Below are 25,057 nucleotides of genomic sequence, written 5' to 3' on the forward strand. Positions count from 1 at the left end.
CATTTTCTTTAACCGTTATTATAAACGTGCATCCTCATCAGGTTACGCCCTTTAACCCGAACATCATTTACTAAAACTTATTTATTTAATCTATTCATTATTGCCAAATGTAGAAATATCCAAAACTAGTTTATGCATTATAGTCCTTACAATCCTTTATTATCAGGCTAAGGCTCCATGAAGAGCCATCAGCTGAACCGAAAAGCCAAAATAAGAGTATTAAGAGAGACTAACAGAGACACATATTTCTCCCATATCAGCTTGTCTCCAATCCTGAATGTAGAATTCTTCTTTTTACATACAATGTCCTGAATAATCAGGCTCTGTCGTCTCTTAAAGACCTCTTAATAGCTCATAATAATCATTCCGATAAGCTCTTGTGTCATTTATGGTCCATTGAGTTTCCAAAAGTGGACAGTATTGGTTCCCCCTCATGTGGAACATGGACAGGATCTGCCATTTAAAAGTTTGCTTCAAACTTTTCTTTTTGATAAACCTTGTACAGTGGTCCCTCGTTTATTGTGGGTGTTACATTCCAAAAATAACCCGCGATAGGTGAAATCCACGAAGTAGCCAACTTTATTTTTTACAATTAATATAGATGTTTTAAGGCTGTAAAACCCCTGACTTACACACTTTATACACTTTTCTCAGACAGGCATCAACATTTTCACACGTTTCTCTCTTGTTTAAACACTCTCAAAGTTCAAACCTTCGTAGAAAAATAAGTCCAGTATTATAGAACGAAACCAAAGATCAAACCCTGTTTTCAGGTCCAGAACATGGGAATAGAGCAGCTGCCAGAGAATCAATGGTACAGACGTAGAGGAAGCAAGAAGAATGAGTTGGGTAAAGTTTGACTAATCTGACTGTTTGGTTTCACCTTCTAATCCTTTGACATTGACACTGTTATGCTTGTTGTCTTCTGCTAGCGAAGATCTATGTAGATTTGACAAGCTGAACGCATTCTGTACTGTACAGGAGACACGACACGAGATTGATTGAAAATGGTCTACAGCTGATCAGGATGCAAACCACAATGTAAAAAAAACCAAACAAAAAAAACATGCAAAACTGCACCCCCCCAAAAATATCCGCAAAATAGCGAGGCTGTGAAAAGTGAACCGTGATATAGTGAGGGACCACTGTAGTTAGGAATGAATAACATGATCCTGAACCTTAGTTATACTGTTGTGGTCTCTGGCGTGTTGGTCATTATGCACTGGAGAATTTTTAAGCACTCACTCTTTTCACTTTTGTATTTACAATCTATTGCATGTCATTACATTTTCTTTTCTCTTTCTATGGTTCATCGTTTCTTGGCCTTGTTGTTTGTTGTTGCTTCTCCTCTTTTCTCCCATTTCTTTATTCTCACCCTCCCAAGGATTGAAAGTAGATGTAGTAGCACTTTATCAACCCCACAATAGTAGTAGTAGCTGTCTCTCCCTGACCCTGGTTCTGCCCCAGGTCTTGTCCTGTTAGAAGGAAGTCCTTCCTTCCTAACATCACCAAGTACCTGCACATAGGAGACCATTGCCTTAACACAACTGCACCTCATCTTATAATTACTTCAGTATGATTAAATAAAAATGCCTTTACTTTGTTTCAAATGTTATGTTAATATTTTGACTGCATACCTTTCATATCAGGATGTTTTTAAAGATCACACAGCATCACTGACTACATGGTATCAGTATGTTCTACCTTAATCTAGACCACCCACCGCAGTTTGCTGTGACTCCCATAGTTAATTATAAATCTTTCTGGCAATAAAGAATAATTCTAATATACAAAACTGCTTAGCACCATGGTTTTTTTCCTAAGTGAAAATTAAATGTAAAATCTAACTGTACAGTTAAAATCACACAACCTGATCGCTCAGTAACACACAGTAAAATCTGAAGAAGCAGTAAGAACAGACATGCGTGCAAAAGCATGTGTTTACCCCCCTGAGGGAAATCTTTTTATAGTTTGTGCTAATTTGTCCTGTGTGTACTTCATGCAAAGCAGTGCACAGAATAACAAATAGCCCTTTCAAAAGTGGTTTCAGGCGCTACATCTTCTTGACACAATGGTAAACTGTAGATGTCAAAATTATGGTAATCATGGTCTGGGGGAAAAAAAGCAAACACTAATTTTTTCTGTGGTCTGATCGTCACCCGTGTGTTTGATCCAGACATCAAAAGATGTATTAAGAAAAGCTTGTTGTAATATTTTCCCATCTGTGGCATACAAGTCTCAAGGGATACACAGACACACACATACATAAATAGTAGTTTAACAGTAACCTTTGAACAGTGACTCAAGCGAAGCAAATGATTCAACCTTTAAAAAGGTACAGATGTCTGCAGGATCCCATTCAGTGCTCTTTTTACCTCCTTTCTATTCACCTATTCCTTTCCAAAATAGTAAAGTGCTTAATCCCCCAAGCACTGAAACACCATCAACCCCCCAAAAAAGAGAAAGGAAACAACTGGACCGGGCACGATATGTGTAATAAAGTTGATTAAAATGATGCTCATTTGTTTCTGTTTTTACTGTATCAAAAATAAAAACACAATGTGAATACTGTCCTAGGCTTCATTTATTTGCCTTATAGCTTTGCAGCCATGTTGGTTGATTTATCTGAAACAAAAACCTATCCTTAATAAATGTGGATACAATTTCGAAGGGCGAAAGAGAAAAAAACGACAGTGTGTCAGTTTCGGTTAAGGTTCTTTCTTTTTTCTGCCTCTAAACCCTGCAATCAGTTCATCTTCTGACACGCTGAGCAAGTCAAGACAGTAAGTGTGCAACAGTTTACGAAAAACTTGACGTGGTGCCTTTTTGCGGACCATTGTGGACCATTGACTGTGTCTGCTGATTACAAGCAGGAGACACAGTTAATGGACATCTATTTAAAAAAAGAAAAAAAAAAAGGCTGTGGCGTTCACTTCACAGACGTCTTCATGAAATTCTGCATGACAGCAAGATGTGAAATGACCTTTCTCTCCTGAACAGATTTCTATGGATGGCTGCTTGCAGTCTACATCCTGATGTCAAGATACCTCTGCAAATGTAAGCTATTTTTCACTCAGATAACGAGGAATTATGTGATGTGAGGCAAAGGTCCGATCGTACACCTATGTATGGGTGGGTTTAGGCAACCCAGAAAGGGCTTCCTTCATTTATAGACCTCCGCTTCAAATATATATGAATGTGTGAGTGCGTGAGTGTGTTTGAGTGTGTGTGGGGTGTTTGTGTCCTCGACTATAACAAAGTCAAACTTAGGACCTTTTTAATAGTCCATTAATTTAAATTAAGGCCCATGGTTTAGCAATGCCTCACAGTCACATTGAATGGCTGGAGTATTGCAAATATGTAGCTGTAGTCTATAAATGTCAGATATAAATTCTTTAATGGGCTGCATATAAATACAATCAATTTTCACATGGCTACTGGTCTTAAAGTTGCAGGTCCCTTGGAAAGGGTAGGAGATTTAGTTCGTGCTTACAAATATTTTAGAGTATATACATGTGTGAATGTATTACCTTTTTCTTCTCTCTTTAGGCGACTGTAAAAAAGCTGAAGGGAAAAGTCCCGAGTCACAGAACTCAGGCTATCTTCTTTCAGGATAGACATGGATTCCAGAGGCAGCTCCAGCAACCTCTTGTCTGCCAATACCACCACATACTCCCCTGGTTCAGTTGGCATTTTAACTGTATATATCATATACATAAAAGTACAAGTTTCACATGCATCACATATTTTGTGACAGTGTAAATGTCATAGAGCAATATACTCCCAACTGTACAGACATTATAAGGCATCAACCTGTACAGTTTTTAACCATATGTGCAGAACTAAAAGTATTTAAAAAGAAAACTGTAGATGGCTTGATAATTCCAACAATGTGCAGTAGAAAAATCCCACCAAATTTTGGAATAATGGTTCATATGATACAGAGGAATCATGCCTTCAACAAACAGCACAGTTTGCAGGCTGGCTAGCAAGGCTACATTCCTCTTTCTTTCCTAATCATCAGGATTCCCATGAGTGTACTGCAACCTGGCCACATTAATAGCCTTAAACAATATGGATCTTTATGCTTTTAAAAAAGGCATAGGCTTCAGTCACTTTGCATACTCTAAATGTGCAGAGGAGGTAAAATTGGTGTCATGCTCTGAATATTCTTCCTATGACATGACTAAAGGTAATTACAACCCATTCAATCTGGATTTATGACAATTTAATGCTTTTTAAAATCCTTATTCGATGCAAAAATAACCATATGAACCTTAGGCTGTCAGAGACACAGGCAAGCGTATGTTCAACAGCTTACTGCTCCTTTACCTGAGCTCTCTTTCTCTTCTTTCTCTTTGGTTTTGGCCATTTCAGGGGTTGGCAGAGATGCAGCATCTGGCCTGAAGATAAGACCAGGTGAGGATCAGCAAAACTACACTTATGTAGAGGCATTTAAAGTATAAACCATTCATATTATCAGAATTGGTCAGACATTTGTTTCATAACTAAAACCCTGTGTACATAAACCATGGCATAAACAATACAAAAGATTCACATACACTTGAATTGTACATCATTCAAACACTCCATTCAATAGCTCCTTTTATAATTGAGTTCAGATTTCTGAGCATTAAAAAAGTGTTAAAGTCTCCTTCCCTGGGTTAAAAAAAACATGTAGGGATATGTAGTTGTTAGGAATTAAAGTGTCTGACATATTCACCTTAAGCAAGAGAAGTCAAACTGTTTGAGGAGTGGATTTAAATATTCTTCCATGTCTTTTACAAGTTCTCTGAAACGGCATGCTAACTCTCCTGATAGTTTCTGTATAGAGAAACAAGAGAGAAAGCAGGGTGAGGGGTTTTAGACCACTGATCAGTTTCACACGTACATTTCTTTCAGTTAGATGTTGCTTGGGAATAAAAGTTTTCCCAGTAAGTAAGAAATAGACATGACGTAATATTAAGTGCAGCGTAGTGAGTGCATTCGTCGAGTAATAGAGTGAAAGGCAAGTCGTGGCTTTAACAGGACAGACATGGAGAAAAACCTGATACTCCTCAGAGGCCTCCAGCCTGTCCTCAACGCTGCGCAAAGAGTCTTTATTGAGGAGGGCATGTCTTGTCTCCTGGCAAAAAGCCCGAGTCTGTTCCCTCAGTGCCAGTAGAGCCTGCGGGCAGACTGAAACCTTGGCCATCCCAGAGCACGTCAAGCTACCTGGAACCACAGAATGACACACAATCAGACATGCATACTCACAGACGCTGAGTACTTACTGGCTTTGTAATTGGTCCCTGTGAGCATCTCCCACACCCTCATCTTCTTGGTCTTTTCATCTTCCCTTTTCTTTTCCTCACTGCTTGTTGTTTAATGAATTTTCTCACATTCTCAGGCAGTGCATCCAGCCCTTTGCACCACTCTTACCACTTCTTATGTCAATCAAATCCCAGAAAAGGTCATGAGTAAAGTAAGTAAAGCTATATGCTAATATCATGACTTATGAACTTATTATGACTTATGAAAGCTGGTGTTTCATGCCCCCCACCACCACCACCACACACACACACACACTCTTCTTGATTTTATCCCCTCTTTTTGTTCTCATTAAATCTGAACTTTTCATTTGCCTTTCAGACAACTGTTACGTGGGAATATTAAATTTGCCTTGTTATGTATAAATGCAGACAACAATGATACATGTGTGAGATAAAGACCACATTCCTCAGGGTTATGCAGATGCAAATCAGATGCAGTGTAAAGATACAGAGAAAAAGAAAGTACACATTCTTTCAATTCTAAGTTTTTATATATTAGGGTGTAATAAAATATCATCTGTTTCCCATAGCAGCTCATAAAATTTGGTCAATGTAACCTTAGGCCAACAACAACATATGAAATGTCACAAAAAAGTAAAGCAAAATGCAGAAGCAATGTGTGAAAAACTAAATACACCATTCTAGCTTCTAGAACCATGTAATTGCTTTCTGAATAATTATCATGCTCTCACATTATTGTGGAGAAAGTCTGATGCTCTTCTTTGTAACATTCCTCCAGTTCATTGATGTTTGCGGGGATTCCTTTATGCACGACTGTCTTAAGGTCCCGCTACATCATTTTAGCCATGTCAAAATCTGAATTTGACAGAACCATTACAACACACTGGTTCTTTTCTTTTTCAGCCATCCTGTTGTAGATTTGCTGCTGTACTTGGGATCATGTCCTGTTGCTTGACCCAATGTGGGTCAAGCTCTGGTTCTCGAATAGATTGCCTCATATTTGACTCTAGAATCAACAGCATTTGATTAGCAGTACCTAGCTGTTACTTACCGTCTAAATTCATATGGAAGCAGTGAATGTATTTAAATTTGTTTTTTATACACTGCTTCTGCATTTTGGCTTAGTTTTTTGGCTTAGACACAGTGCCCACCTAAAGATCTATCTCAACAGTATTAGTTTAAAAATATGTGTCACACCTGTAACTTGTGGTGTCCTTCCCTTCTGAGCTTTAGTTGCCTCATAGAAACCACCATAGAGTTGTGACCTAAAAAAAAAACAACACAAAAAGGAAAATAATTTCTACTCTTTAACTATAAACCCTGAAAATATGTGGTGCATCACCTTTACTTAGAACATACTTAATTGAAAAGAACATAGAATTCTCTAGTCACGTTAAATGCTACTCTCAACATGAATCATTGGGCTCATTCAGCTCCTCCAGACAGGACTACAACTAGTGTGACTTGTGACCTGTGATTATTCGCTCAGTTGCTTTGATACTATTGAGATAGGGGACAAAAGTTACACAAAAGAGACAACAAAGATATAAAATGGAAAATGAAAAAACATAAAGTACCCATCTTCAGAGTGCTGAAACAGCAAGATCTTAAGAGTGGGGGGGAGTTCTCCCAGAATGCTCAGGTGGTTGGAGATGATTGTCAGGTGGCTGAAGGTCTGCAAATCAGATAGTAAAGATCACAAATGTATATATAGTCATAGCAACTGCTTTTTGTTTCTGTCTCTCAAATGAAAGATCTTACTGAGCAAAATTCTCATTTGAATTCCACAACCCCAATCCCAAAAAAGTTGGAACACTGTAACATTTAGATATCAAAGTGTCCAAACTGAGACAATTTATGATTTTGTTAAAAATCATAGTTCATTTTGAATGTGATGACAGCAATACATCTGACAACTCGGGAGAGGGGCAACAAAAAGCTGCATACCGTAAGTGAATGACACAAAAAAGAAACAGCTGGAGGCACATTTTATAAATAATTAGGTTAGAATTCTGAGATTAAAGTCAGAATTGTGACTTAAATCTCAGAATTGTGACTTTTTCTCAGAATTCTGAGAAAAAGTCACAATTCTGACAAAAATAATCCTGATGAAAAAGTCAGAATTGTGACTTAAATGTCAGAATTGTGACTTTAATCACAGAATTGTGACATTACAAATGACAGAAATTACAAATTCTCTCATTCCTATTACCGTTTCCTAAATATTCTTCTCGTCCATAAATGCTGATTTAAATATTCTCCTTTTATATTCTCCTTTATTCTCCTTTGTGTCAATGCCTGTCTATCATCAGTTTTTCAATGCATATGTTTAGGAGGTCTCAGCAGCAGTTTTCTAAAGCTATAAACAGCTGTTTAACTCTTTCATTTCATTTTATAGCCAATATCAAAACATTGAACTGTTTCTGATAAAATTTGTTGGCTGCCCAGAATGCTCACAGGGCTGCAAATACTACAAAGACGTCAGACACTGGACTTGCTGCTTTGACATAAAACCCTTTAAAGCCCCAAAAAATGTTTCCAGCTCCACTGCTCTGTGTGACTTTGGAACCCTACAGTGCAATTGAAGCAACGGGCATAACAGCACCACTATTATGCTCCCCATCAAGGGAATTTACTGAGCTGGGTATGACAGAATCCATAAATCATGAGCATGGGTGTTTGGTGACCTGCTACCTTGGAGAGGCTGCTGAGGGAGTCCTCCACTTCCCTTATCATGCTGCTGGGTCTCTCCTCGAGAGAAAGAAGCAGATTCCTGCGGATGCTGAGCAGAGCTGAGAGCTGGGATGCACTGGTGTCGGCACAAGCAGAATTTAGGACCTCAGCCATCACAGCAACAGTGTGGCAGCTCTGGGAATAAAGGAGACGGGTGGACGAAAGAGCGGTTAATCTTAAGGAATTACCATAAGTGTTCTTAAAGAACATCATAAGCAAGCAAAGACAAAATCTGAGCACACACACATCATCTTTGCAAAACACAATAGGAATGTGTTTTGCATGTACCTGAAGCAGGGCAAGATATTGACCTGCCACCGCAGGGTCAGACTGGCCATGACACTCCAACATGTTCAGAGATGCACCGGCCAAGATGGAGGAGGATAAATTGTGTTGGAGACATAGGCTGATGGACTCAGCCAGTGCTTTGCTGGCTTGTGCCAACAGTTGCTGAGCTTTCCGGCTTTTCTGTAGCAGAATAAAGAAACATAAGAAGCACACATGTACACATCATGATCATGCAGTTGTAAATATGTTTACATGCATGTTAAAATAGGACGTCTGGAGCCAAAATAACAAAAATGTATACTTCTCTTTAATGAAAGTTACCCCTGCATATGGCTTAAAATCAAATTCTACAACTGTGATTGTATACATATGCAAATTAGTCTCTGCCTCACCCCTCTGTTGCTTGTCTACATAGCATCCCTGTAGTTGCTCTGTATCAGTGAACCCCATACACTCACAGTTAAGTTCTTGCTATATGGTGTAAGTGTTTTAGACGAGATATGAAAATCCAGTGAGTAATATGTAAATCTAAAGGTCCTGTCACACAGAGAAGGAGGCTGTTCCAGCACGTCAAGGGAGCGATAAAGTCACAGAAACAATGAAAAAATACACTGTGTCCAGAGCACACTGGAACATACCTATGTGCTAGCAGTTAAAACTAAACACAACTGTCAAAGCTTTTTTGCACATGCAGTATTTAAGTTAGCGTAACTCAACATGTTCTTGTCAACTAAGGTAATGCAATCTTCACTGTACCTCACTTGTGTCTGCTCAAGTTCGCTTCATGTGTGTCTGTTTAATCCGTGAAAAACACACAACAGAGAACAGGAGGAGAACGAGGAGACGCACACAAACCTGATGTTGTCAGCCAGCTGAAAATGATACACCAAGTTGCCAGCTCTGACAGCCTCACCCCACGTTACAAGTTTTTTGCCTTTGGAAACTTTTTTTGGCTTCACAGACAATATATGTTTTATGTAAAAAGGTATTTTCCTAGGGTTATAATGCTATATCACAGGTGTGTAGAAATGTGTGACTACATTGGCAACAGTGTAAGTGTGATTTGTTAAAGCGAGCACTTTTTCCAAAACAGTGGTTGTGGAGCAAAACGAGCTCAAGGCTTTTTACGTCAAGGGTTCGACCGCTTTTTTCCTTAGAACACAGACAGTGGAAAGCAATTTGTCAGAAATTTCAAATCATAGTTTTTCCTGTCATCATGTGGAGCATAATCCATTTGAATATGATGTGCAGATATTTCTGTATTTGTACTACATTGGAGGTGACGTTTATCAGGTAAACAGTTATCTAGACGCCAAAAATACTGTTGACATCGAAAGTAAAAAGCAAATCATTGCAGAGAATAAAGAGTTCAACATTTTTACAATAAGTGTAAACAGATTTGGTGTTAAATGTATTTTCTGCCCCCCAAGAACTCAGCAATATTAAGGGTTTAATTATGAATAATAATATTTAAGGATGCGCTTTAAAATCTGGTCTATAAAATAGTTTGCAAGTGGTTTCTCCGATGGCTCATTTTAAAGATATTATGTAAATAATAAATACTCTCTACATGCTTACATGCTCTTACATGTTCCAGTTTCACTGTACAAAGCATACGTACAGCAACAATAACAGCATCTTGATCTATCTTTACATAGGGTGTGGAGCATGTAGACCACGAAGATCACTTCTGTGATCACTACTTATTTCATACCATTAAGGTTTCAGTTAATAGATAACAGTCCTAAATGGTGCTTTAATTCCTCATATTTCTTTAACTACAAGTTTTATTAAGTAAACGTAAGCAAGTCAAAAGAAGGAACAACAACAACAACAACAAAAAACCTCATCTTACCCCACCATGCTCTCTAACAGAGAATTAGCTTAACAGGCAAAGCACAGTCCCCAACCTCCCCAAATAAAACTGCATAATAGAGAAACTGGTTAAAGCTGTCTGTGCAGGTGATTATCTCATTTTGATAAAATTCAAATGGCACCGGGATTTTAGGAATAATACATTTCGTGACAATATCATTAATCTCAAAGCAGACAGGCACGTCAAAACCGAATCTTACTTAACATTCCAAAATGTTGCCACATAAATAATACACTTCCTCCCTTTTCTCTTCTGCAAGTTTGATGTTTACAGGAGATCTTTCTGTGCTCACTTTCAATATGAGAACTATGCAGGATGCCTGGAAAGTTCCCTCCGAGGGATTTGAGAAGTGGGGAAAACCTTAATATAAAACCACAGATTAGAGATGAGTCTAGGGTGCAGGGATCACTTGTCAGAGGGTATGTACCTGCAGCTCAGAACTTTTGGCAGAGGTCGTTCGCAGCTTTTTTCTGCTCGATCCTCTGTCTTTCTGTGAATCCCCTTCCTCTGTGGAAACGGCTTTAGAACCGGCCCAGGCTTCCTTCTGCACAAAGTTGTTTCAAGATCATGATTAGTATAAAATCGCATCATGATCACAAACCTTGAAGTTCTAAGCTTCTCTGTCTTAAATTATGTAAAAGAATATCCATCTCTCTAATCACTATAAGCTTGTAACCCCGTGTTAGGTCATCTGTGCACCGGTGCATGCATGTGTGTATCTGGGCCTGCATCCAAAAAGGCCTGATTGTTCTCCAAGATTTCTGACTTCCACAGATGAAGAGAAATTATATGAATGATAAAGTTTCTACAGTTTTTCTTTCTATGGCCCATAGGGCTGCATACATATACATTACCTGTAAAGCTATAGCTGAACTTTTGGGTTATGCACCTGCTTATGTGTGTCCCACAGAGAACACAGATAAATGGGATCCTCCTGCACAGCCAGCAGTCTCATGTACTTTCCCAATAGGCTCATGCAGTGAGCTCTGGTCTCCATACTGTCCAGGGACTGAGAGCTGACTGCAGCCAGCTGGCCTAGAGCAATCTGCCCCAAGGTTGTTCCCACACTCATCCATTCCTGGACAAGACACAACAAAATTAAGGTCAGATGAGGAGATGGATCACAAACAAAGTGCTTACTTGCACTGACAAACAACTAGCTGAATTCACAGACTCTAAATTTGATTGGATACATTCATTCATTGATGTTTGGGAGTTGGCTGTAGAGAAATTTGCTTTGGAAGCAAATGCAAGCCCAGGTTTGATCTGTTTTTAGCTGATCAAATTTGAGCTGATCTGCTTTTCTCTTGTAATGGGAAAAGATTTTATGAAAGCCGCTAAGAAGAGGCAGAATCGGCCTGTGTGGAGGCAACATGAAGTACTCTAGTTACAAAATGTGTGTATTTCTCAAAAAATAATTTCCTACATGTGGAGAAAGTGATGAAGAGAAAAGCAAAAGAAGATAAGACAGAAAGATCAGAAACAAAGAACTGGGATTTTACAAAAATAACACACACTGTCTGATAGAAGGGCAAAGGTTGACAGTATTTGTCATGCTAGTAGAACTGCGAGCTCTCAGACTCATAATTTAAATGATCGATATTAAATTAATAATTTCCACTTCAGACTTCTGGATGATGCAGTTGCTAACGTCTTATTGGACTTTCCAAGCATGCATCAACTGTCAGACAGGACACTGAGAATGGATACAATTCTAAAGTAGTTGTCAACAGAGTTGAGGCTAAGAGCAGCCTTTGTAAATGTGGATCTTAACAGAAGAAATACATGCTAGTACTGAGTGCAATATGAGGCTCTCTCTCACCTGAGGAGCATTCTACAGCAGAGAGGAGTAAGTGCATACCAGCCCATGAACGCTGGCAGCTATTCAAACATCTCTTGCACATTGCATTACTAGAAATCCCACAGACGACTCTCATAACAGTGCACACACGATGGCTCCTAGTACTTTGCATGTTAGCACCCCCAAGTGGCAGCTAACCTGCACACACCTCTGAACTAAATTTTAAGGAAACATTAGAAAAAAATGGATCTTGGACATAATCAACTGTCTTAAAAACTGTACATAGGAAACATGACAAATGAACTAAGGGTTTACAGGAGGATGGGGTGTTTTTCATTTATTTAATAGCTGGTTTATTTTCTATCCTTAAAATATGTTTTAGATTCTAAGAGTATTTTCTTAGAAAAGATCATTTCAGCTAAACCGCAGTATGGTGCCAAAGTTTTAAGTCAAGCCTTGTTTTGTTGTGCTTTGTTACAGATAAATGCAAACATACATGGGAATCCTCTAATGAGCTTGTGAATATTTGGTATGACCACCTTCATTTTTAAACTTAGCCTGAAATCTCTTTGGCAGCTTTCCTGTCATTTCTTTAAATAGTCCTAAGGAATAATTCTCCAGGCTTCCTGAAGGACATTCAAAGCTCTTCTTTGGATGTTGTCTGCTTCTTGTTCTGTTCTCTGTCAAGATAATCCCACACTGCTTCAAAAATCTTGAAGTCTGGGCTCTGGGGAGGCCAATCAACGGACTGATAATGTTCCACTGTGCATGTTTCTATTCGGGTATGCTTTTACTGCATTAGCAGTGTCATGCTGAAAAATTAAGTTGCTGCCAATCAGATTCTTTCTGGTTGTACAAAAAATATTTGACTTCTCAAAGCTAGAAGAGCCTGGAGAACTATATCAAACCCACTTTCCAAATTACAAGAAAGTTTGGTTTTATGGAAGCAAAAATAACAGGAATCAGGGGCAGCTCAAGACTTTTGCACAGTACTGTGATGTGCAACTTTTGTGGGGTTATTATAGTTAATTTAAATGAACAAAAGCTAAAACTAAGTGCCCAAATACTTTTAGATTAAATAACATTGAAAGAATACACATTTAAATAAATAGAAATCTACAGGAAATGTTTCCAGTTGTTATCTTTGTTAGTTTGTAAAAAAAAGTTTCAACATAACCATCCTGTAAAGGTTTATTATTATAACTCAGGCTAAGATTCCTACATGACTGTGAGTCTACTGTTTTGTATTATTATATTGTAAAAAAAAAAGAAAAAAAGAAGGAATAAAATAAAGCTAATATGCAAACAGACAAAAACTATAAACAATAATTCAAATGTGTAGAATGCAGAACGCCGGTGTATAGCAGAATCTAAAAATGTATCATATCAACTCATGTCAAATGAGGGGTCTGTGTTTTACTAGGCATGATCGACTACATCTGAATCCAACAAAAAGATCTCACATTTGTACCACGATGTCAAAGTGTTTGCAGTCTAACCTCTTCTTTGGAGTTAGGCTCAGGTGTGCAGCGTGAATATTCCTCCAGTGCTATTTCAGCTAAGGTCATCTTCTCGCAGGCCAAAGCCTGCAGCGTCTCCTCGGCACAGCGCTCCTCTAGCATGGACAGGCAGAATTCAACCAGGGCCAGCCGCAGGCCAAGCAGCCTCCGCGCGGCTGCCAGTGACAGTCCATGTCTCTGGCAGGGATGAAAACAGCACCAGTGTAAAAACACATGATACAAATACAAGAAGCAGATTATAACAGAACTCTAACATACACAAACATATTCTTTATATGTTGTTGTGTATGAGGCAGAACTCAAGAAATGTTATACTTCAAGAAAGTGTTATAGTAAGTGTAAGTGGGCAGTCTATGGTTTTTAAGATAAAACTCCAAACAACCTAGTGACATCACATGCTGTGTTCACACAAGAACACTAACTTTTTAGAGAAGGGCTCCATGATGTAAATTAGCCTTAATGCAATTAGTGTTTCATTTCCACGTATCAGCTGACAAATATTCTCTCTGGTCTGTTTGGGTATACGAGTGGGCTGTGCTGATGAGTTCAGAGAAGATCTTAGATACAAAGTTGGATCAGATATTCTGAGATGTGGATATCAAGAAACTCGGGCAGCAGTTTGAAGGTGAAAACCCAGATTTAAATAGCACAGAATTAAAAAAACGGGTGTACCCAGATTATAAATATGAATAAATGAGCATGACTTCAGAGGTTACAACTATTTTCAATGTAGGGTGGCAAAACTCATCCAGTATTGGGCAGCAGCACCACCTACTGAAAGCACAGTGCTACGGCATAGCTTTCAGCCTCCAACAGCTAAGTCAAACATCCATAGCAGATTTAATCAAAAAACGAATTGAACAAGGATTTGCGGCAGGTGTGGGAACTGTTGGATCGATCTCTCTTTTGTGATTCTATCAGAGCTGCATCCATCGTTATGCCAGTTCATCTCTGCCCCTGAAGCCCTCATATAACCTCATCTGTATGAGAGTGTGAGGGCTACACTGAGGCCCGGTAGCAGGTTAAAAAATGATTATGTTTAACTGTGAACTACTTAAGAAGATTTACATGAATGAATATGGAGGTATATAAAGAAAACAGAGATACACTAATAATTAGCTATCATACAACAAGGAAGCCCAGAATATGACAGTGACACAGTAATACAAGCTTTATTGTGATTCGGTCAATCAAAGAGCACAAACAAAGCCTGTTACTTAGATGTTCCAGAGTAAATTCCCTTCCTCATTCCAAATAAGCTCAAAACTTCTCTAAATAAAAACAAAAATTGAAAGAACTTCACCATCTGCACAACAATCTCAGCCAGAGTGCTTGGCTGTTAAACTCTGACTGTTATAGCCAAACAAATGTACTATCACAGCTGCTCAAAGTCCTTTTTCAGCCTTATTTTCTGCTGCTTCAAACATGAGCAGACTTTCTGTGATTGGCTGAAAGCACAGATAGGAAAAGAAGTTTCTAAGAACATGTAAGAGATTAAAAAGCTCACAATGTTTTTTGCAGAAAACATCATGACAATGACAGATGACAGATTTACCTCTTCCTGTGGGGGGAGCAGACTCTCAGCATTCTGTACTGCATGTTCCTGCACCGTGACAGCAAGCTGCAACTGAGAGAGTCCATTCATCAGGAAGCTCTGTTTCGACTCTCTTTCAGTAGTATGATTGGCTAGGATTCTGTAATAGTTGTAATAGGATAAAAAACGAATGATAGTAGAAGATAAAAAGCACACCAAGACAGAAAAAACAGGTGTAATTCCAATCTGTCCCCTACATCCTCCCACTCGGTAATGAGTCTAACTCTGTGTGGGATCACACTTGCAGCTCCTGAAGGGCTTCTTAAATAAAACAAATTCGGGTGTATGCTTTTCTCAACATAAACTTTAACTACCAATCAGCAGCTGCAGCATTGTACACTCTAATGGATGGAAAATGCACCTACAGTTAGGGCATTTCATTTGTTGAATAAAGACAGTTTTTGTTTAGCCTCTGTCTGTTGGTTTGTATTTAATACTTGGATGAAAATACTTGGATGAAGTCAGTGACTGAAGTCTAGAACCCACAAGCATCACTTGAATTAAAGCTGAAAGTCCCCATTTCAATCACATCTTTGTAGTTTGATTTAAAATACACTGCAGCAGTGTACAGAGGCAAAACTACAAAAAATGGTCCAATAATAATGGACCTCACGTGATTCCATTTTATGATACACTTCTTATGATTATTTTCTTCTTTATTGTTTGTTATTCTTAGAACCTTCAAAACTATAAATATTTTTATCAAAAATTTAAAACATTAAAGTCCATCCATCTACTTATCAGGGTCGTGGAGGGGGGGGGAGGGCTGGAGCCTATCCCAGTTATTACAGGGCAAGAGGTAAGGTACACACTGGACAAGTCAACAGTCTGTCATAGGGCTGAAATTCACATAGGCAATTTTGAATCATCACTTAACCACATGTCTTTGGACATGTAGGAAGAAGCTAGAGTACCCAGAGAAAACATGCAAACTCCAAATCAGACCTGATGGTGGAGTTGAACTCAGAACCTTCTTGATTGTTAGTCACAGTGCTAACGATTACACCACTGTACTTGTACTGCATCGTCACCACCAAATTCTTTTCTTTTGTTTTGGATTTTTAGAAAGACAAAGTTGTGAACAGTACCCAAGTAGAAAACTATTTGAGTGTGCGCAGGGAGAGAGTGTACCAGCTGGATTTGGGCAAAAGTTTGTCTGTGTGAGAAAACAAGACTGAATGAAAACAAGCACGGGGAAACAGAGTTACACTTTAATTTGCTGTAGTGAAAACTGCACTTCCATACTGCACATAGCATGGTTTAAAACTGTTCCAATTTTAAATACTGTTCAATTTAGGCCTGGTGTAACTGTTGACTAACCTCAAACCATGCGCACACTCTCCATGTGCCTCTGCTGCTTGTTGTCTATAGCCGAGTTTAGTAAAGCCACTGGCGCTCTCTCTGAGTGTATCACAGGCAGTCATTAGCCTCTGGAAAGCCTCAGTGTGGAGTGTCTCCAAAGGTCCCCCACTACCAATGGCACGTATACATTCCAAGGCTCCTCTGAAAAGCAACACATCACACTGAGTTAGATAAAGATTACATCAAATACGTAATTGGTGTAGACATTGCTACATAATCGGTGTTGTCAGTTTCTTTAAACATTTATAACATAATTTGAAACAGATGTTCAAATGAATTACACTGAATGCACATCATGTAAAGCAACTAGAATAGTTTCCAACATGCAAAGTAGATCTTATTTCTTAAAGTTTAAGCCAAAGTCTGTAGTGAAGGCACATTGCGACATTCTGTAAATGGCTTAAACAGTACTTAAAAATACAATATATATTATACAGCTAAATAAACCTTAGACTTAAAACAATACAATAGTTGTTTGGGACAAAGCATCAGTGTGTTCCAGATATATCTGCAAATGGTAGATAAATGGTAAATAAACTGTTAATTATATAGTGCTTTTCTACTCTGAGTACTCAAATCACTTCTTTAATGCTTAGCACTATTCAGAACTGTATAAGATATTTATAAAAATATTCATCTGTGGTTAAATATAAAATTGATCTAAAATATTCATTGAGCATGAGTGTTTCATTTTCACTCAAGATCAAAAGTAAAGTTCAGAAATGAAAACAAATCTTAAGAAAACAACAAACATTTATAATATAGTCAGCTTAACTAAGAAAAACTAAACACTATTAACATCTAAGTAGAAAGCTTCATGTTTACCTCATCTCCAATGAGGTGATCAAGAATGTGAGCGCTGGGGCTTGGTTTACCCGCTGCTCAAGTACTAGCTTCAGAGCTCTACAGCCTTGTTTTATAGTCTGATCAACCTATAAAAGAAAAAAAAAAGCTTTGAGGGAAAATTTCTACAAACACAACACTGTGCAAAGACTTATCAGAAGGTTGTAATTCGATACCTTTGTTTGAAAATCGTTGTCTCTCTGGCCTACCACAGCTGTGACTTTGGTAAGGGTAAGCTGGTACCAGAAGTCCTCATCCCCACCCAGGGTTTGGGCTTTGTCCAGCAGAATCAGAGCCTGGGCATAGTTCTGCTCTTTACAAGCCAAACTGGCCAGATAGATCAAACTTCTTGATATAACACTTTGGTCTCCAAGCACCTCAACAGAAACAATTTGAATCAGAAATTAAATCAATTATAGAAGAGTCAAAGCAACCAAATGCAATTTGGCTCTGAAGTAATTCTAGTCTAGACATCATCATAATTTTTGTAATTCAGTTTGTATAGTGTTAAAGACTACATATCATTTCCAAACTGTAATCACAATACATCTTTCTGCAGCAAATTTCAGTAATCTTATTACAGTTACACAATTAAGATGATACTTGAATTACAACATAGCACAGGCTCCAGTGGCGCAATCGGTTAGCGCGCGGTACTTATATGACAGTACGCTGTAGAGCAATGCCGAGGTTGTGAGTTCGAGCCTCACCTGGAGCAGCTTTTTAAATTCCTGTTGTCAACCATACAGAGCAACAGAGGGTGAAGTAGAGAGATGATAGCACCGGAAAAAAGAAGAAGTGAAAGATCCTAAGCCTTTAGTTAACATGCAGCGACCAGGCAAGGCGGAATTAGAAGATGATGGAGCCACCAGGGAAGAGGAAGGACGACATGCTGAGGGTTGGTGTGACAGACAAAGATGCCAGGGATAGGGTGAGATTGAGTCCACTGTAGTGACTCCTAAATTGAGCAACTCCAAGAAGTAGAACATTCACGTTGCCATCAGCTGCCTTCAGTTTCTGAGGCAAGAGGGGAAAACTTAGAAGCCCACTGCTTCTAACAAGGGATCGACTCTTTCAAAGACAGCATTAAAAGACAGAGGCAGCAGTGAAGAATCCCGGTCGATGTGATATTAGAGATAAATGTCAGGCAGCCAAAGGTAATGTACAACAGGCCATAACCAGGTGTTACAGTGGGATTTAGAAGGTTGGGGAAACCTAATGTCCAAACCTAAAATCACTTTGAAATAAAACTTGTGAAAATATGTATTGTGAGCTCCAGTAAATTTGTCTTCTTTGAGTTATCAGTTGACCTTTACTGCTGCTGCTCTAAACATTAGAGATGCAGCAGTTTTTTTAACTGAATTTAACAAAATAAAAGGAGACAGAGCTGTTTAAACTGATGTCTGCTACTCTTGATGTAACCCAACACTGACCATGAACACCAGTCTGCCCTGCACTAGTCCAGCATAGTGCATTACTGTAAACTTCATCATAAGATTGAAAACTATCCAGTTTAGCCTGCACTCATCTGCCAAGCATTCTTATGCAACCTCTAACTAATACAAACTATTATACTTTAATTGGGTTTTCAAGTCTTTCACAATGCGAAAAAACATAACCTCTGAAGATGAAAATCTGTGATCAGCGAATTTTTTAAACTTATATATAACTTATTATTAAAAGCTATTATTAAATGCTTCAGCATTGTTCCAGATTGCTGTGGCCCATGCTAACCCCTGGCAGTACAGCAGAATTGCTGCGTCAATATCATTTTTCTGTGAAGTGTTATTTAGCCTGGTTTCCAACAACACTGCTGTCAACTTCAATACTAAAAGAAAATCCTCTCTATGTCCTCCTTAGTAGTTTATGGATTTGTGCCAGCATGTTAGCATGTAGCCTGTAGTTTTATTGTTGTGCCAGTGCATATTAGGCTATGCTGCAGGGTAATGGGTAGTGAAATACTTTACTTAGCATATCCTGGATGTAAAGTAACTTCATAGCTTGAATACTGTGTCTCGTGTTAGTTGAGGGCATTTTCTTGTCATAGTTGAGTCTATTAGAATAAATGTTCTTTCTGATAGTGGCGACAAAGAGTAGATCAGCAATATGTTTGTTAGAATGATAAATAAAGCTTAGGGTAATATTTTCAAATATTTCCTTCCTAACCTTACCATAGACACCATGTGGGCCTCAGCCAGGAGTTGTCTGGCTGACTCATAGAGTCCCACACTGAGGCAAACCTCAGCTTTGTCCAGCCAAATGTCCGGCGCACTCTCACCCATCTCTCCTTTCTGCCAAAGTATTCACCAAAGTATAAGACGATAACTTTTTTTAAAATAAACTGAATCAAACTTTTTCTCAAGCTTTCAGTTGACAACATGTTGCATACACATGAGATATCAAAAAGAAGAATTACACATTACACATAGCACATCAAGTGTATGTGTAATATGTAATATGGATGTAACATTACATCCATTACGTAACTAAATGTATGTAACATGTAAAAATCATTACATGTCCTGCTGGGATCAGAGTCTTATAGTGTTTATCAGCTGTGATTACATAATCAACATTATTAACAAGCTGAGATTATAGAGAATAACAGAGTTGGAAGAATGGGAAAAAAGTGATAACTATTTATAATTCTAGCCACAAAAATCATCATCTTAAACATCCAATATTAATCTGCCATAACTCTGTGCTATATTATAAAAGTACTAATTTAAATACCACAACTACTGGGGCTGTTGTCAATCATCCTCTGAGAAGCAATACAATGAATGCTAATTAAAGTATAATTTCTTTAACATGTAAACCATAAGCACAGATCTGTTTTGTGAGAAGAAGCTGACCTGGTTGCGAGCTTTGCGGAGGCTGCTCCTCTCCTGCGAAAGCACTACGGCTCTGCGGCACCTGCAGTCATGAATATGATATCATAGGTTATTAAAGATGCACAAACATTAAATCTTTATAGCCCAGTTCACGTACCCCATTTGTTCTCGTTCTGGGACTGCACTCAGAGGCAGAAGCTTCTTCTGATATGGTGAGTGTGCCTCCAAACCCAGCTCAACACAGGTTCTGGCAATTCTAATACGGTGAAAACAGGAAGAGGAACATGACATTCAATGATGGAGTAACTCATGGGACCACAGGCTGACGCTCCTCAGTCAGTCAGCTAAGTCAAGTAATTCTTTTACTCTGGGACACAATTTAAATGAGATGAAACGTGTGCTGGAAACAGCCGCACTTACTGTATACAAAACTGACATAATATTTATTAATATTTGGAAACAGTAAGTATTCACTGATTGAGCCACACACAATTTTATCACTGCGTATCTTCGAGCTATGATCCAAAAGTTTTGGGAACAAGCCTAATAGGTAAAATGAAAACGCTCACCGGATTTAAATTTATCCAGTTTTTCATTCAAGATCTCTCAGTACTTTAAGATCTCTCAGTAGAAGTCTGTCGTGAGTGAAGAAAAGTGGGGAAAGTGGAAAACTTGGCAGGCAGGAAATGAACAAAAAACTGTGTGTATTTGCTTTTTAAGAAGATGATAAAATTTATAAGAGAAACTGATATTTATTATATTGAATTTCTTTCTCACTGGAGAAACTGCTCCACAGTGATAGTGGTCAGAATGGGCCTTTTGAGAAGTCATCTGAAAACAAAAACTGCACTGGAAGCCTTTTCAACAAATCTCATCAGATTTTAACAGGAGATTTATTGACCAGTTCCCTGAACTTTTCAATCACAACTTATACCTTAACAGTGATACAAGTGGTTAGAGAAGTTGGCGTGCAGCGCTTTTAAACATAGATTAGGATAAAGTAAGCTCCCCTGTAGCTGAGTCCATCCTACGTGTTCTGACCCAATCAATTCTGTTTCATGAGCCCTGAGACATCACACAGCGCCTCCTTTAGCCATAAAGCTTTATACAACTTTTTTTCAAATATATAGCATTACCTGAATACCTGTAAACTGACAGAATGTTGAAAAATTGATAGGCACACTAAACATGATGTAAACCGTAGCTTTATAGATAAAGTCAAAGGTTTATTTATTCAAATATTTAATTATTAGGAAAAAATGCTTGGTGTAAACTTGCTCTATACCAATAAAGTAAATCTGATGTAACCCGATTCCAGTAAACTATCAATTTAATTTGAACGAATGAAATTTGATGTTTTACATTGCACTCATGTAGCAAAAATTCCACGGAAAATTTACATGTTATCCAGTGATTTAAAGTCAGCAATTTGGGCGTAAATATTTTTTGAGTGCAGCTTTTTTTTTTTTTACACAGAGAATATTATCTTGTATTTAGTGAATAAAGTTCATCACTGAGCAAGTTATCTGATTTTTGTACCACCCTCTGAACCTCAAACGCTTTAAACAACATTCTTCTCATATACAGTAGTACTACCTAAGACCTGAGTGTGAGGTGTAGGTCACCCTGGTTTTTACCTAAGCCTGTAGAGGTCAGAGAGGCTTGTCATATCCAAAAGCTCATGAGCAATGGTCTCAGCTAGATGCACTGCAGGAAGGGTCAGGTGGCCGAGTGACAGTGAGTTCAGTTCTCTTTCCAGCAGGTTGAGATAAAACAGGCTTTGTTTCTACAGCCAAACACAAAGAGAAACATAAAGGTTTAAAGACTTTCACTAACAAGTATACATCAAGACTTTTCAGTGTTTTATCAGAATAGAAAATGGCTCTTTGCTCCTTTTTCTAACCAATTAGATGAAGTCTTGTTACATATTGCCATCCCACTGAGGCTGTAGATCCATGAATGGATCACAGTACATGTTTAATTTAGAATACCAGGGCTTTATCGTCTTCTGACAGCTTAACTTGATCCCCAAAGATCAATAAGTGTGCTTTCTTGTCAACAAAACTTTGCAGCAACACTGACTTTAAGTTACCGCTTCGCTTTTATATAGCCAAGCCTTTGATTCTATATAGCTGGGAGATACAACCTCTGCTAAATAAAAAGTGAAGTCTGAGACAATACCACAGATGGTACACCTTATAATGCAGAGAGAAATGTATGAGAGAAGTTTGTAGTCTTGCCTGTTTTGTAATGCTGTGAGTGTTGATACAGTGGGGGTTGCTGCTGGTTCTGAATATCTGCCTGGCCTGGTCGGGACAGACAAAGGAGGCCCAGTCCCTCGTGGTGGAAGGAGGTGTCTGATCCAAGATAACAGCTTTAGGTCTTTCATCAGCAGATGTAGGCTGGTCAAACAGATGAGACACAGTACTGACTTTTTGTTTTTAACACCGGTGTGCAGTCAACACGTAACTTGTGAAACGTGAAATCAAACAGGCAGAGTGGATGAACATAACTGGCATAACTTTACATTAAGTCAAGTAACTGAGTTAAATTTCAAAGCAAGCAAAGGCACAAATATGAGAAACTTACCTGTTTGGCTTTTTTGTCTTTGCCCTTGTCTTTGCCTTTTTTGGATTCAGCAGAGGCAGGAGGTTGGAGTGCCTCACTCTTTGCCGTCTCCCTGGAAATCTCACACGCTGCTGCCATAGAAACCTGTAGTGAAATACGGTGCACACGTCATGGCACATACTGCACTCAGCTTGAGCCCAATTTGCATCTGAAGCCGCTGTCAAAGTTGTCAAGAGCAGTGGAGTTGAAGATGCACTACCTGCCATATCTGGAGCACAAAAGTGTAGGCTCTGAGCAGGTTAAGTTGGTGCTCAGGCGAAGTCTTGTCCTCCATGATGGCAAGCAGAGTGTGTGCTTGTATCAAGTAGTCCAGACGACGCACTTCCTTTAGACCGGACACATTTTGTGTAAATGACAACCCCTGGACTCCGAGCACGTACTCACTTTTCACAGGGCCCAAATCCTTCTCTACAGATTCATCCTCTGGAGAAAAAAGAGACATAAAAGGTGTTAAACGAGAAACATATCTAGGATAATCTATCAGAATGACTGAAACACAGTTACAACTTAAGAGAATAATAAAGAGGTTTTATTGAAGAGGGCAGTTTATCTCTGAGGGAATATTAATGGTACTCGCAGCAGGAGGCTATAAAGACTTCTTACAACTCTCTTTAAAGCGGTGCTATCTTATTCTCAGTGGGTACCCACGTGGGATCTTGACAAATCTGTTTCCTCGAGTGGTCAGTTTGTTTTCCTCTGATCCAGTCTGGGTTTTTGTGTTTTGTTTGCACAGGGGAACACATGATTTTAATGTTGAAGCAATTACACATAAGCAGTGGCAATGCTCATTTTAGGATCAGACTGATCAGATGTTAACCTAACACAGTGTAAAACATCAGGGATGGTTAAAAAAAAAAAAGCATGCAGGCACACGTGCTAATGTGTAATCGCACACATGCAGACTTAATCCAAGTGGAAAAGCACTCCTGAGATGTGAACCTCAGGGGAATTCTCAGAATGTGTTACCTTCCCCCCCAGAGATTTTCAGAGTGCACAGTAGCAGAACTGGCAAAACTAGTCAGTGACACTTGTTTGACAATGAGCGAGACGAGACAGGGAGTCCTACCTACTCCATCTGCCTTCCCAGGTTCCATGTGTAGGAGGATATCTATTACCCATTGAACCTGAAGTTTGGCATCCTCTTTGGGGAAGTTGTGATTGTACAGCCACTGTCCAAAACTTAACAGAATGCTGACTTTCTGCCATTTAGTCTCTGCGCTCTGTTCAGAGATGACATTAAAAACACAAAAGTTAAAAAAAAATCATAAACATGAAAAATTCAAGCCTGATCATATGGAACTCTTCACACCATATAAAAAGGTATTTGAAGTGGGTTGTAATGGCACGTCAGCACCACATGATGGTACTAAAACCATTGCTACAAATATTGCACTACCTCCATGCACAGTCAAAACACAGGAAGTAATATTATGCACTTTATGACTGTTTTTTTTTAATATGAAAAGTTTATAAATCATGCATTATGCATTATGTTTTCCATTTCGAGGTATATTACTGTGAGAGAGATGATGGCTTTCTGGTGGCAAGTCAGTTGTTTGGCTACCGTGTCAGCACACAGTGCCACCTGATGCCACATGAACGAATGGCACTGCTCCCCTTCATCTTCTAATTTCTGCATGTCTGGCAGTATGTTCTCTCCCAGCCGTGCTTTCACCAGCACACCATATTTGAGCAGAGACCTGGGTTAACACAAAGAAGGGTCAAATGCCTATGTTTTTAAGCTCCTCTCATCTCTTCATGTTCATGATTTCACTCACAACCGGTGTCTACTGTGAGGCATGTCTCTCATAGCTTTGGCCAGCAGCTGCAGGGCGCTTTCAAAGTCTTCCTCATCGATGTAGATTTGGAGCAACAAACGGTAAATAGCTGCTCTCAGGGTTAGGACCTCTTCATCTTTCAAAGACGCAAATATACAGACACAGAAAAATATAGAGTTTAAATGTTCGCCTCTAATGGAAAAGCAAACAAGTGTGTGTTCACCATTTTGTTATCAATTTGTTATCGGTAGCCAGCAAAAGCCACTAATGCTAACATAGCATGCATGTATTTAGACTGTGGGAGGAAAGCAAAGCATCCAGAAAAAAACACAGCCAAGCACAGGAAAACAGAGGTTTGAACCCAGAGCCAAACAATACCACCAATATACAAAACAGATACAGAATAAAACTCATTGCAGTTTTGGGAGAAAGTTCTATATGTGTTTCATTTAAATACATGGAGTGGACTGGTATTTGTCTATTTATTAACACTGGATCTCAAAGCACTGCAGACTCAGCTGGACAGT

General features: G+C 38.8%; 1 protein-coding gene and 1 non-coding gene across 7 annotated transcripts in view; one reads left to right on the forward strand and one right to left on the reverse strand.

Moving 5' to 3' along the window:
• The window catches only part of LOC120741729 (cilia- and flagella-associated protein 46), a 67,579-nt gene that overhangs the window by 12,901 nt on the left and 29,621 nt on the right, over nt 1–25,057 (reverse strand). For 4 of the 6 annotated variants that reach the window (XM_040044758.1, XM_040044761.1, XM_040044757.1 and 1 more), the window contains 25 exons: nt 24,531–24,678; nt 24,269–24,452; nt 23,819–23,972; nt 22,952–23,175; nt 22,714–22,836; nt 22,365–22,526; nt 21,762–21,910; nt 20,282–20,380; nt 20,146–20,206; nt 19,462–19,581; nt 17,467–17,667; nt 17,273–17,379; nt 16,406–16,588; nt 15,047–15,185; nt 13,471–13,668; nt 11,060–11,248; nt 10,598–10,714; nt 8,295–8,474; nt 7,968–8,141; nt 6,851–6,948; nt 6,471–6,538; nt 5,048–5,214; nt 4,724–4,824; nt 4,333–4,403; nt 3,531–3,698 (listed from right to left, as the gene is read on the reverse strand). In XM_040044758.1, the coding sequence (XP_039900692.1) occupies nt 3,531–3,698; nt 4,333–4,403; nt 4,724–4,824; nt 5,048–5,214; nt 6,471–6,538; nt 6,851–6,948; nt 7,968–8,141; nt 8,295–8,474; nt 10,598–10,714; nt 11,060–11,248; nt 13,471–13,668; nt 15,047–15,185; nt 16,406–16,588; nt 17,273–17,379; nt 17,467–17,667; nt 19,462–19,581; nt 20,146–20,206; nt 20,282–20,380; nt 21,762–21,910; nt 22,365–22,526; nt 22,714–22,836; nt 22,952–23,175; nt 23,819–23,972; nt 24,269–24,452; nt 24,531–24,678 (3,585 nt within the window). The remainder of the gene's footprint in view (nt 1–3,530; nt 3,699–4,332; nt 4,404–4,723; nt 4,825–5,047; nt 5,215–6,470; nt 6,539–6,850; nt 6,949–7,967; nt 8,142–8,294; nt 8,475–10,597; nt 10,715–11,059; nt 11,249–13,470; nt 13,669–15,046; nt 15,186–16,405; nt 16,589–17,272; nt 17,380–17,466; nt 17,668–19,461; nt 19,582–20,145; nt 20,207–20,281; nt 20,381–21,761; nt 21,911–22,364; nt 22,527–22,713; nt 22,837–22,951; nt 23,176–23,818; nt 23,973–24,268; nt 24,453–24,530; nt 24,679–25,057) is intronic. The other 2 variants (XM_040044760.1, XM_040044759.1) reach the window with 1 other exon arrangement.
• Nucleotides 17,915–18,008, forward strand: trnai-uau. Its single transcript has 2 exons — nt 17,915–17,952; nt 17,973–18,008. It is a non-coding gene; the product is annotated as a tRNA-Ile (tRNA).

The sequence above is a fragment of the Simochromis diagramma genome, unplaced genomic scaffold (genome assembly GCF_900408965.1).
Source record: "Simochromis diagramma unplaced genomic scaffold, fSimDia1.1 OVJJ01000486.1, whole genome shotgun sequence".
Lineage (NCBI taxonomy): Eukaryota > Metazoa > Chordata > Actinopteri > Cichliformes > Cichlidae > Simochromis > Simochromis diagramma.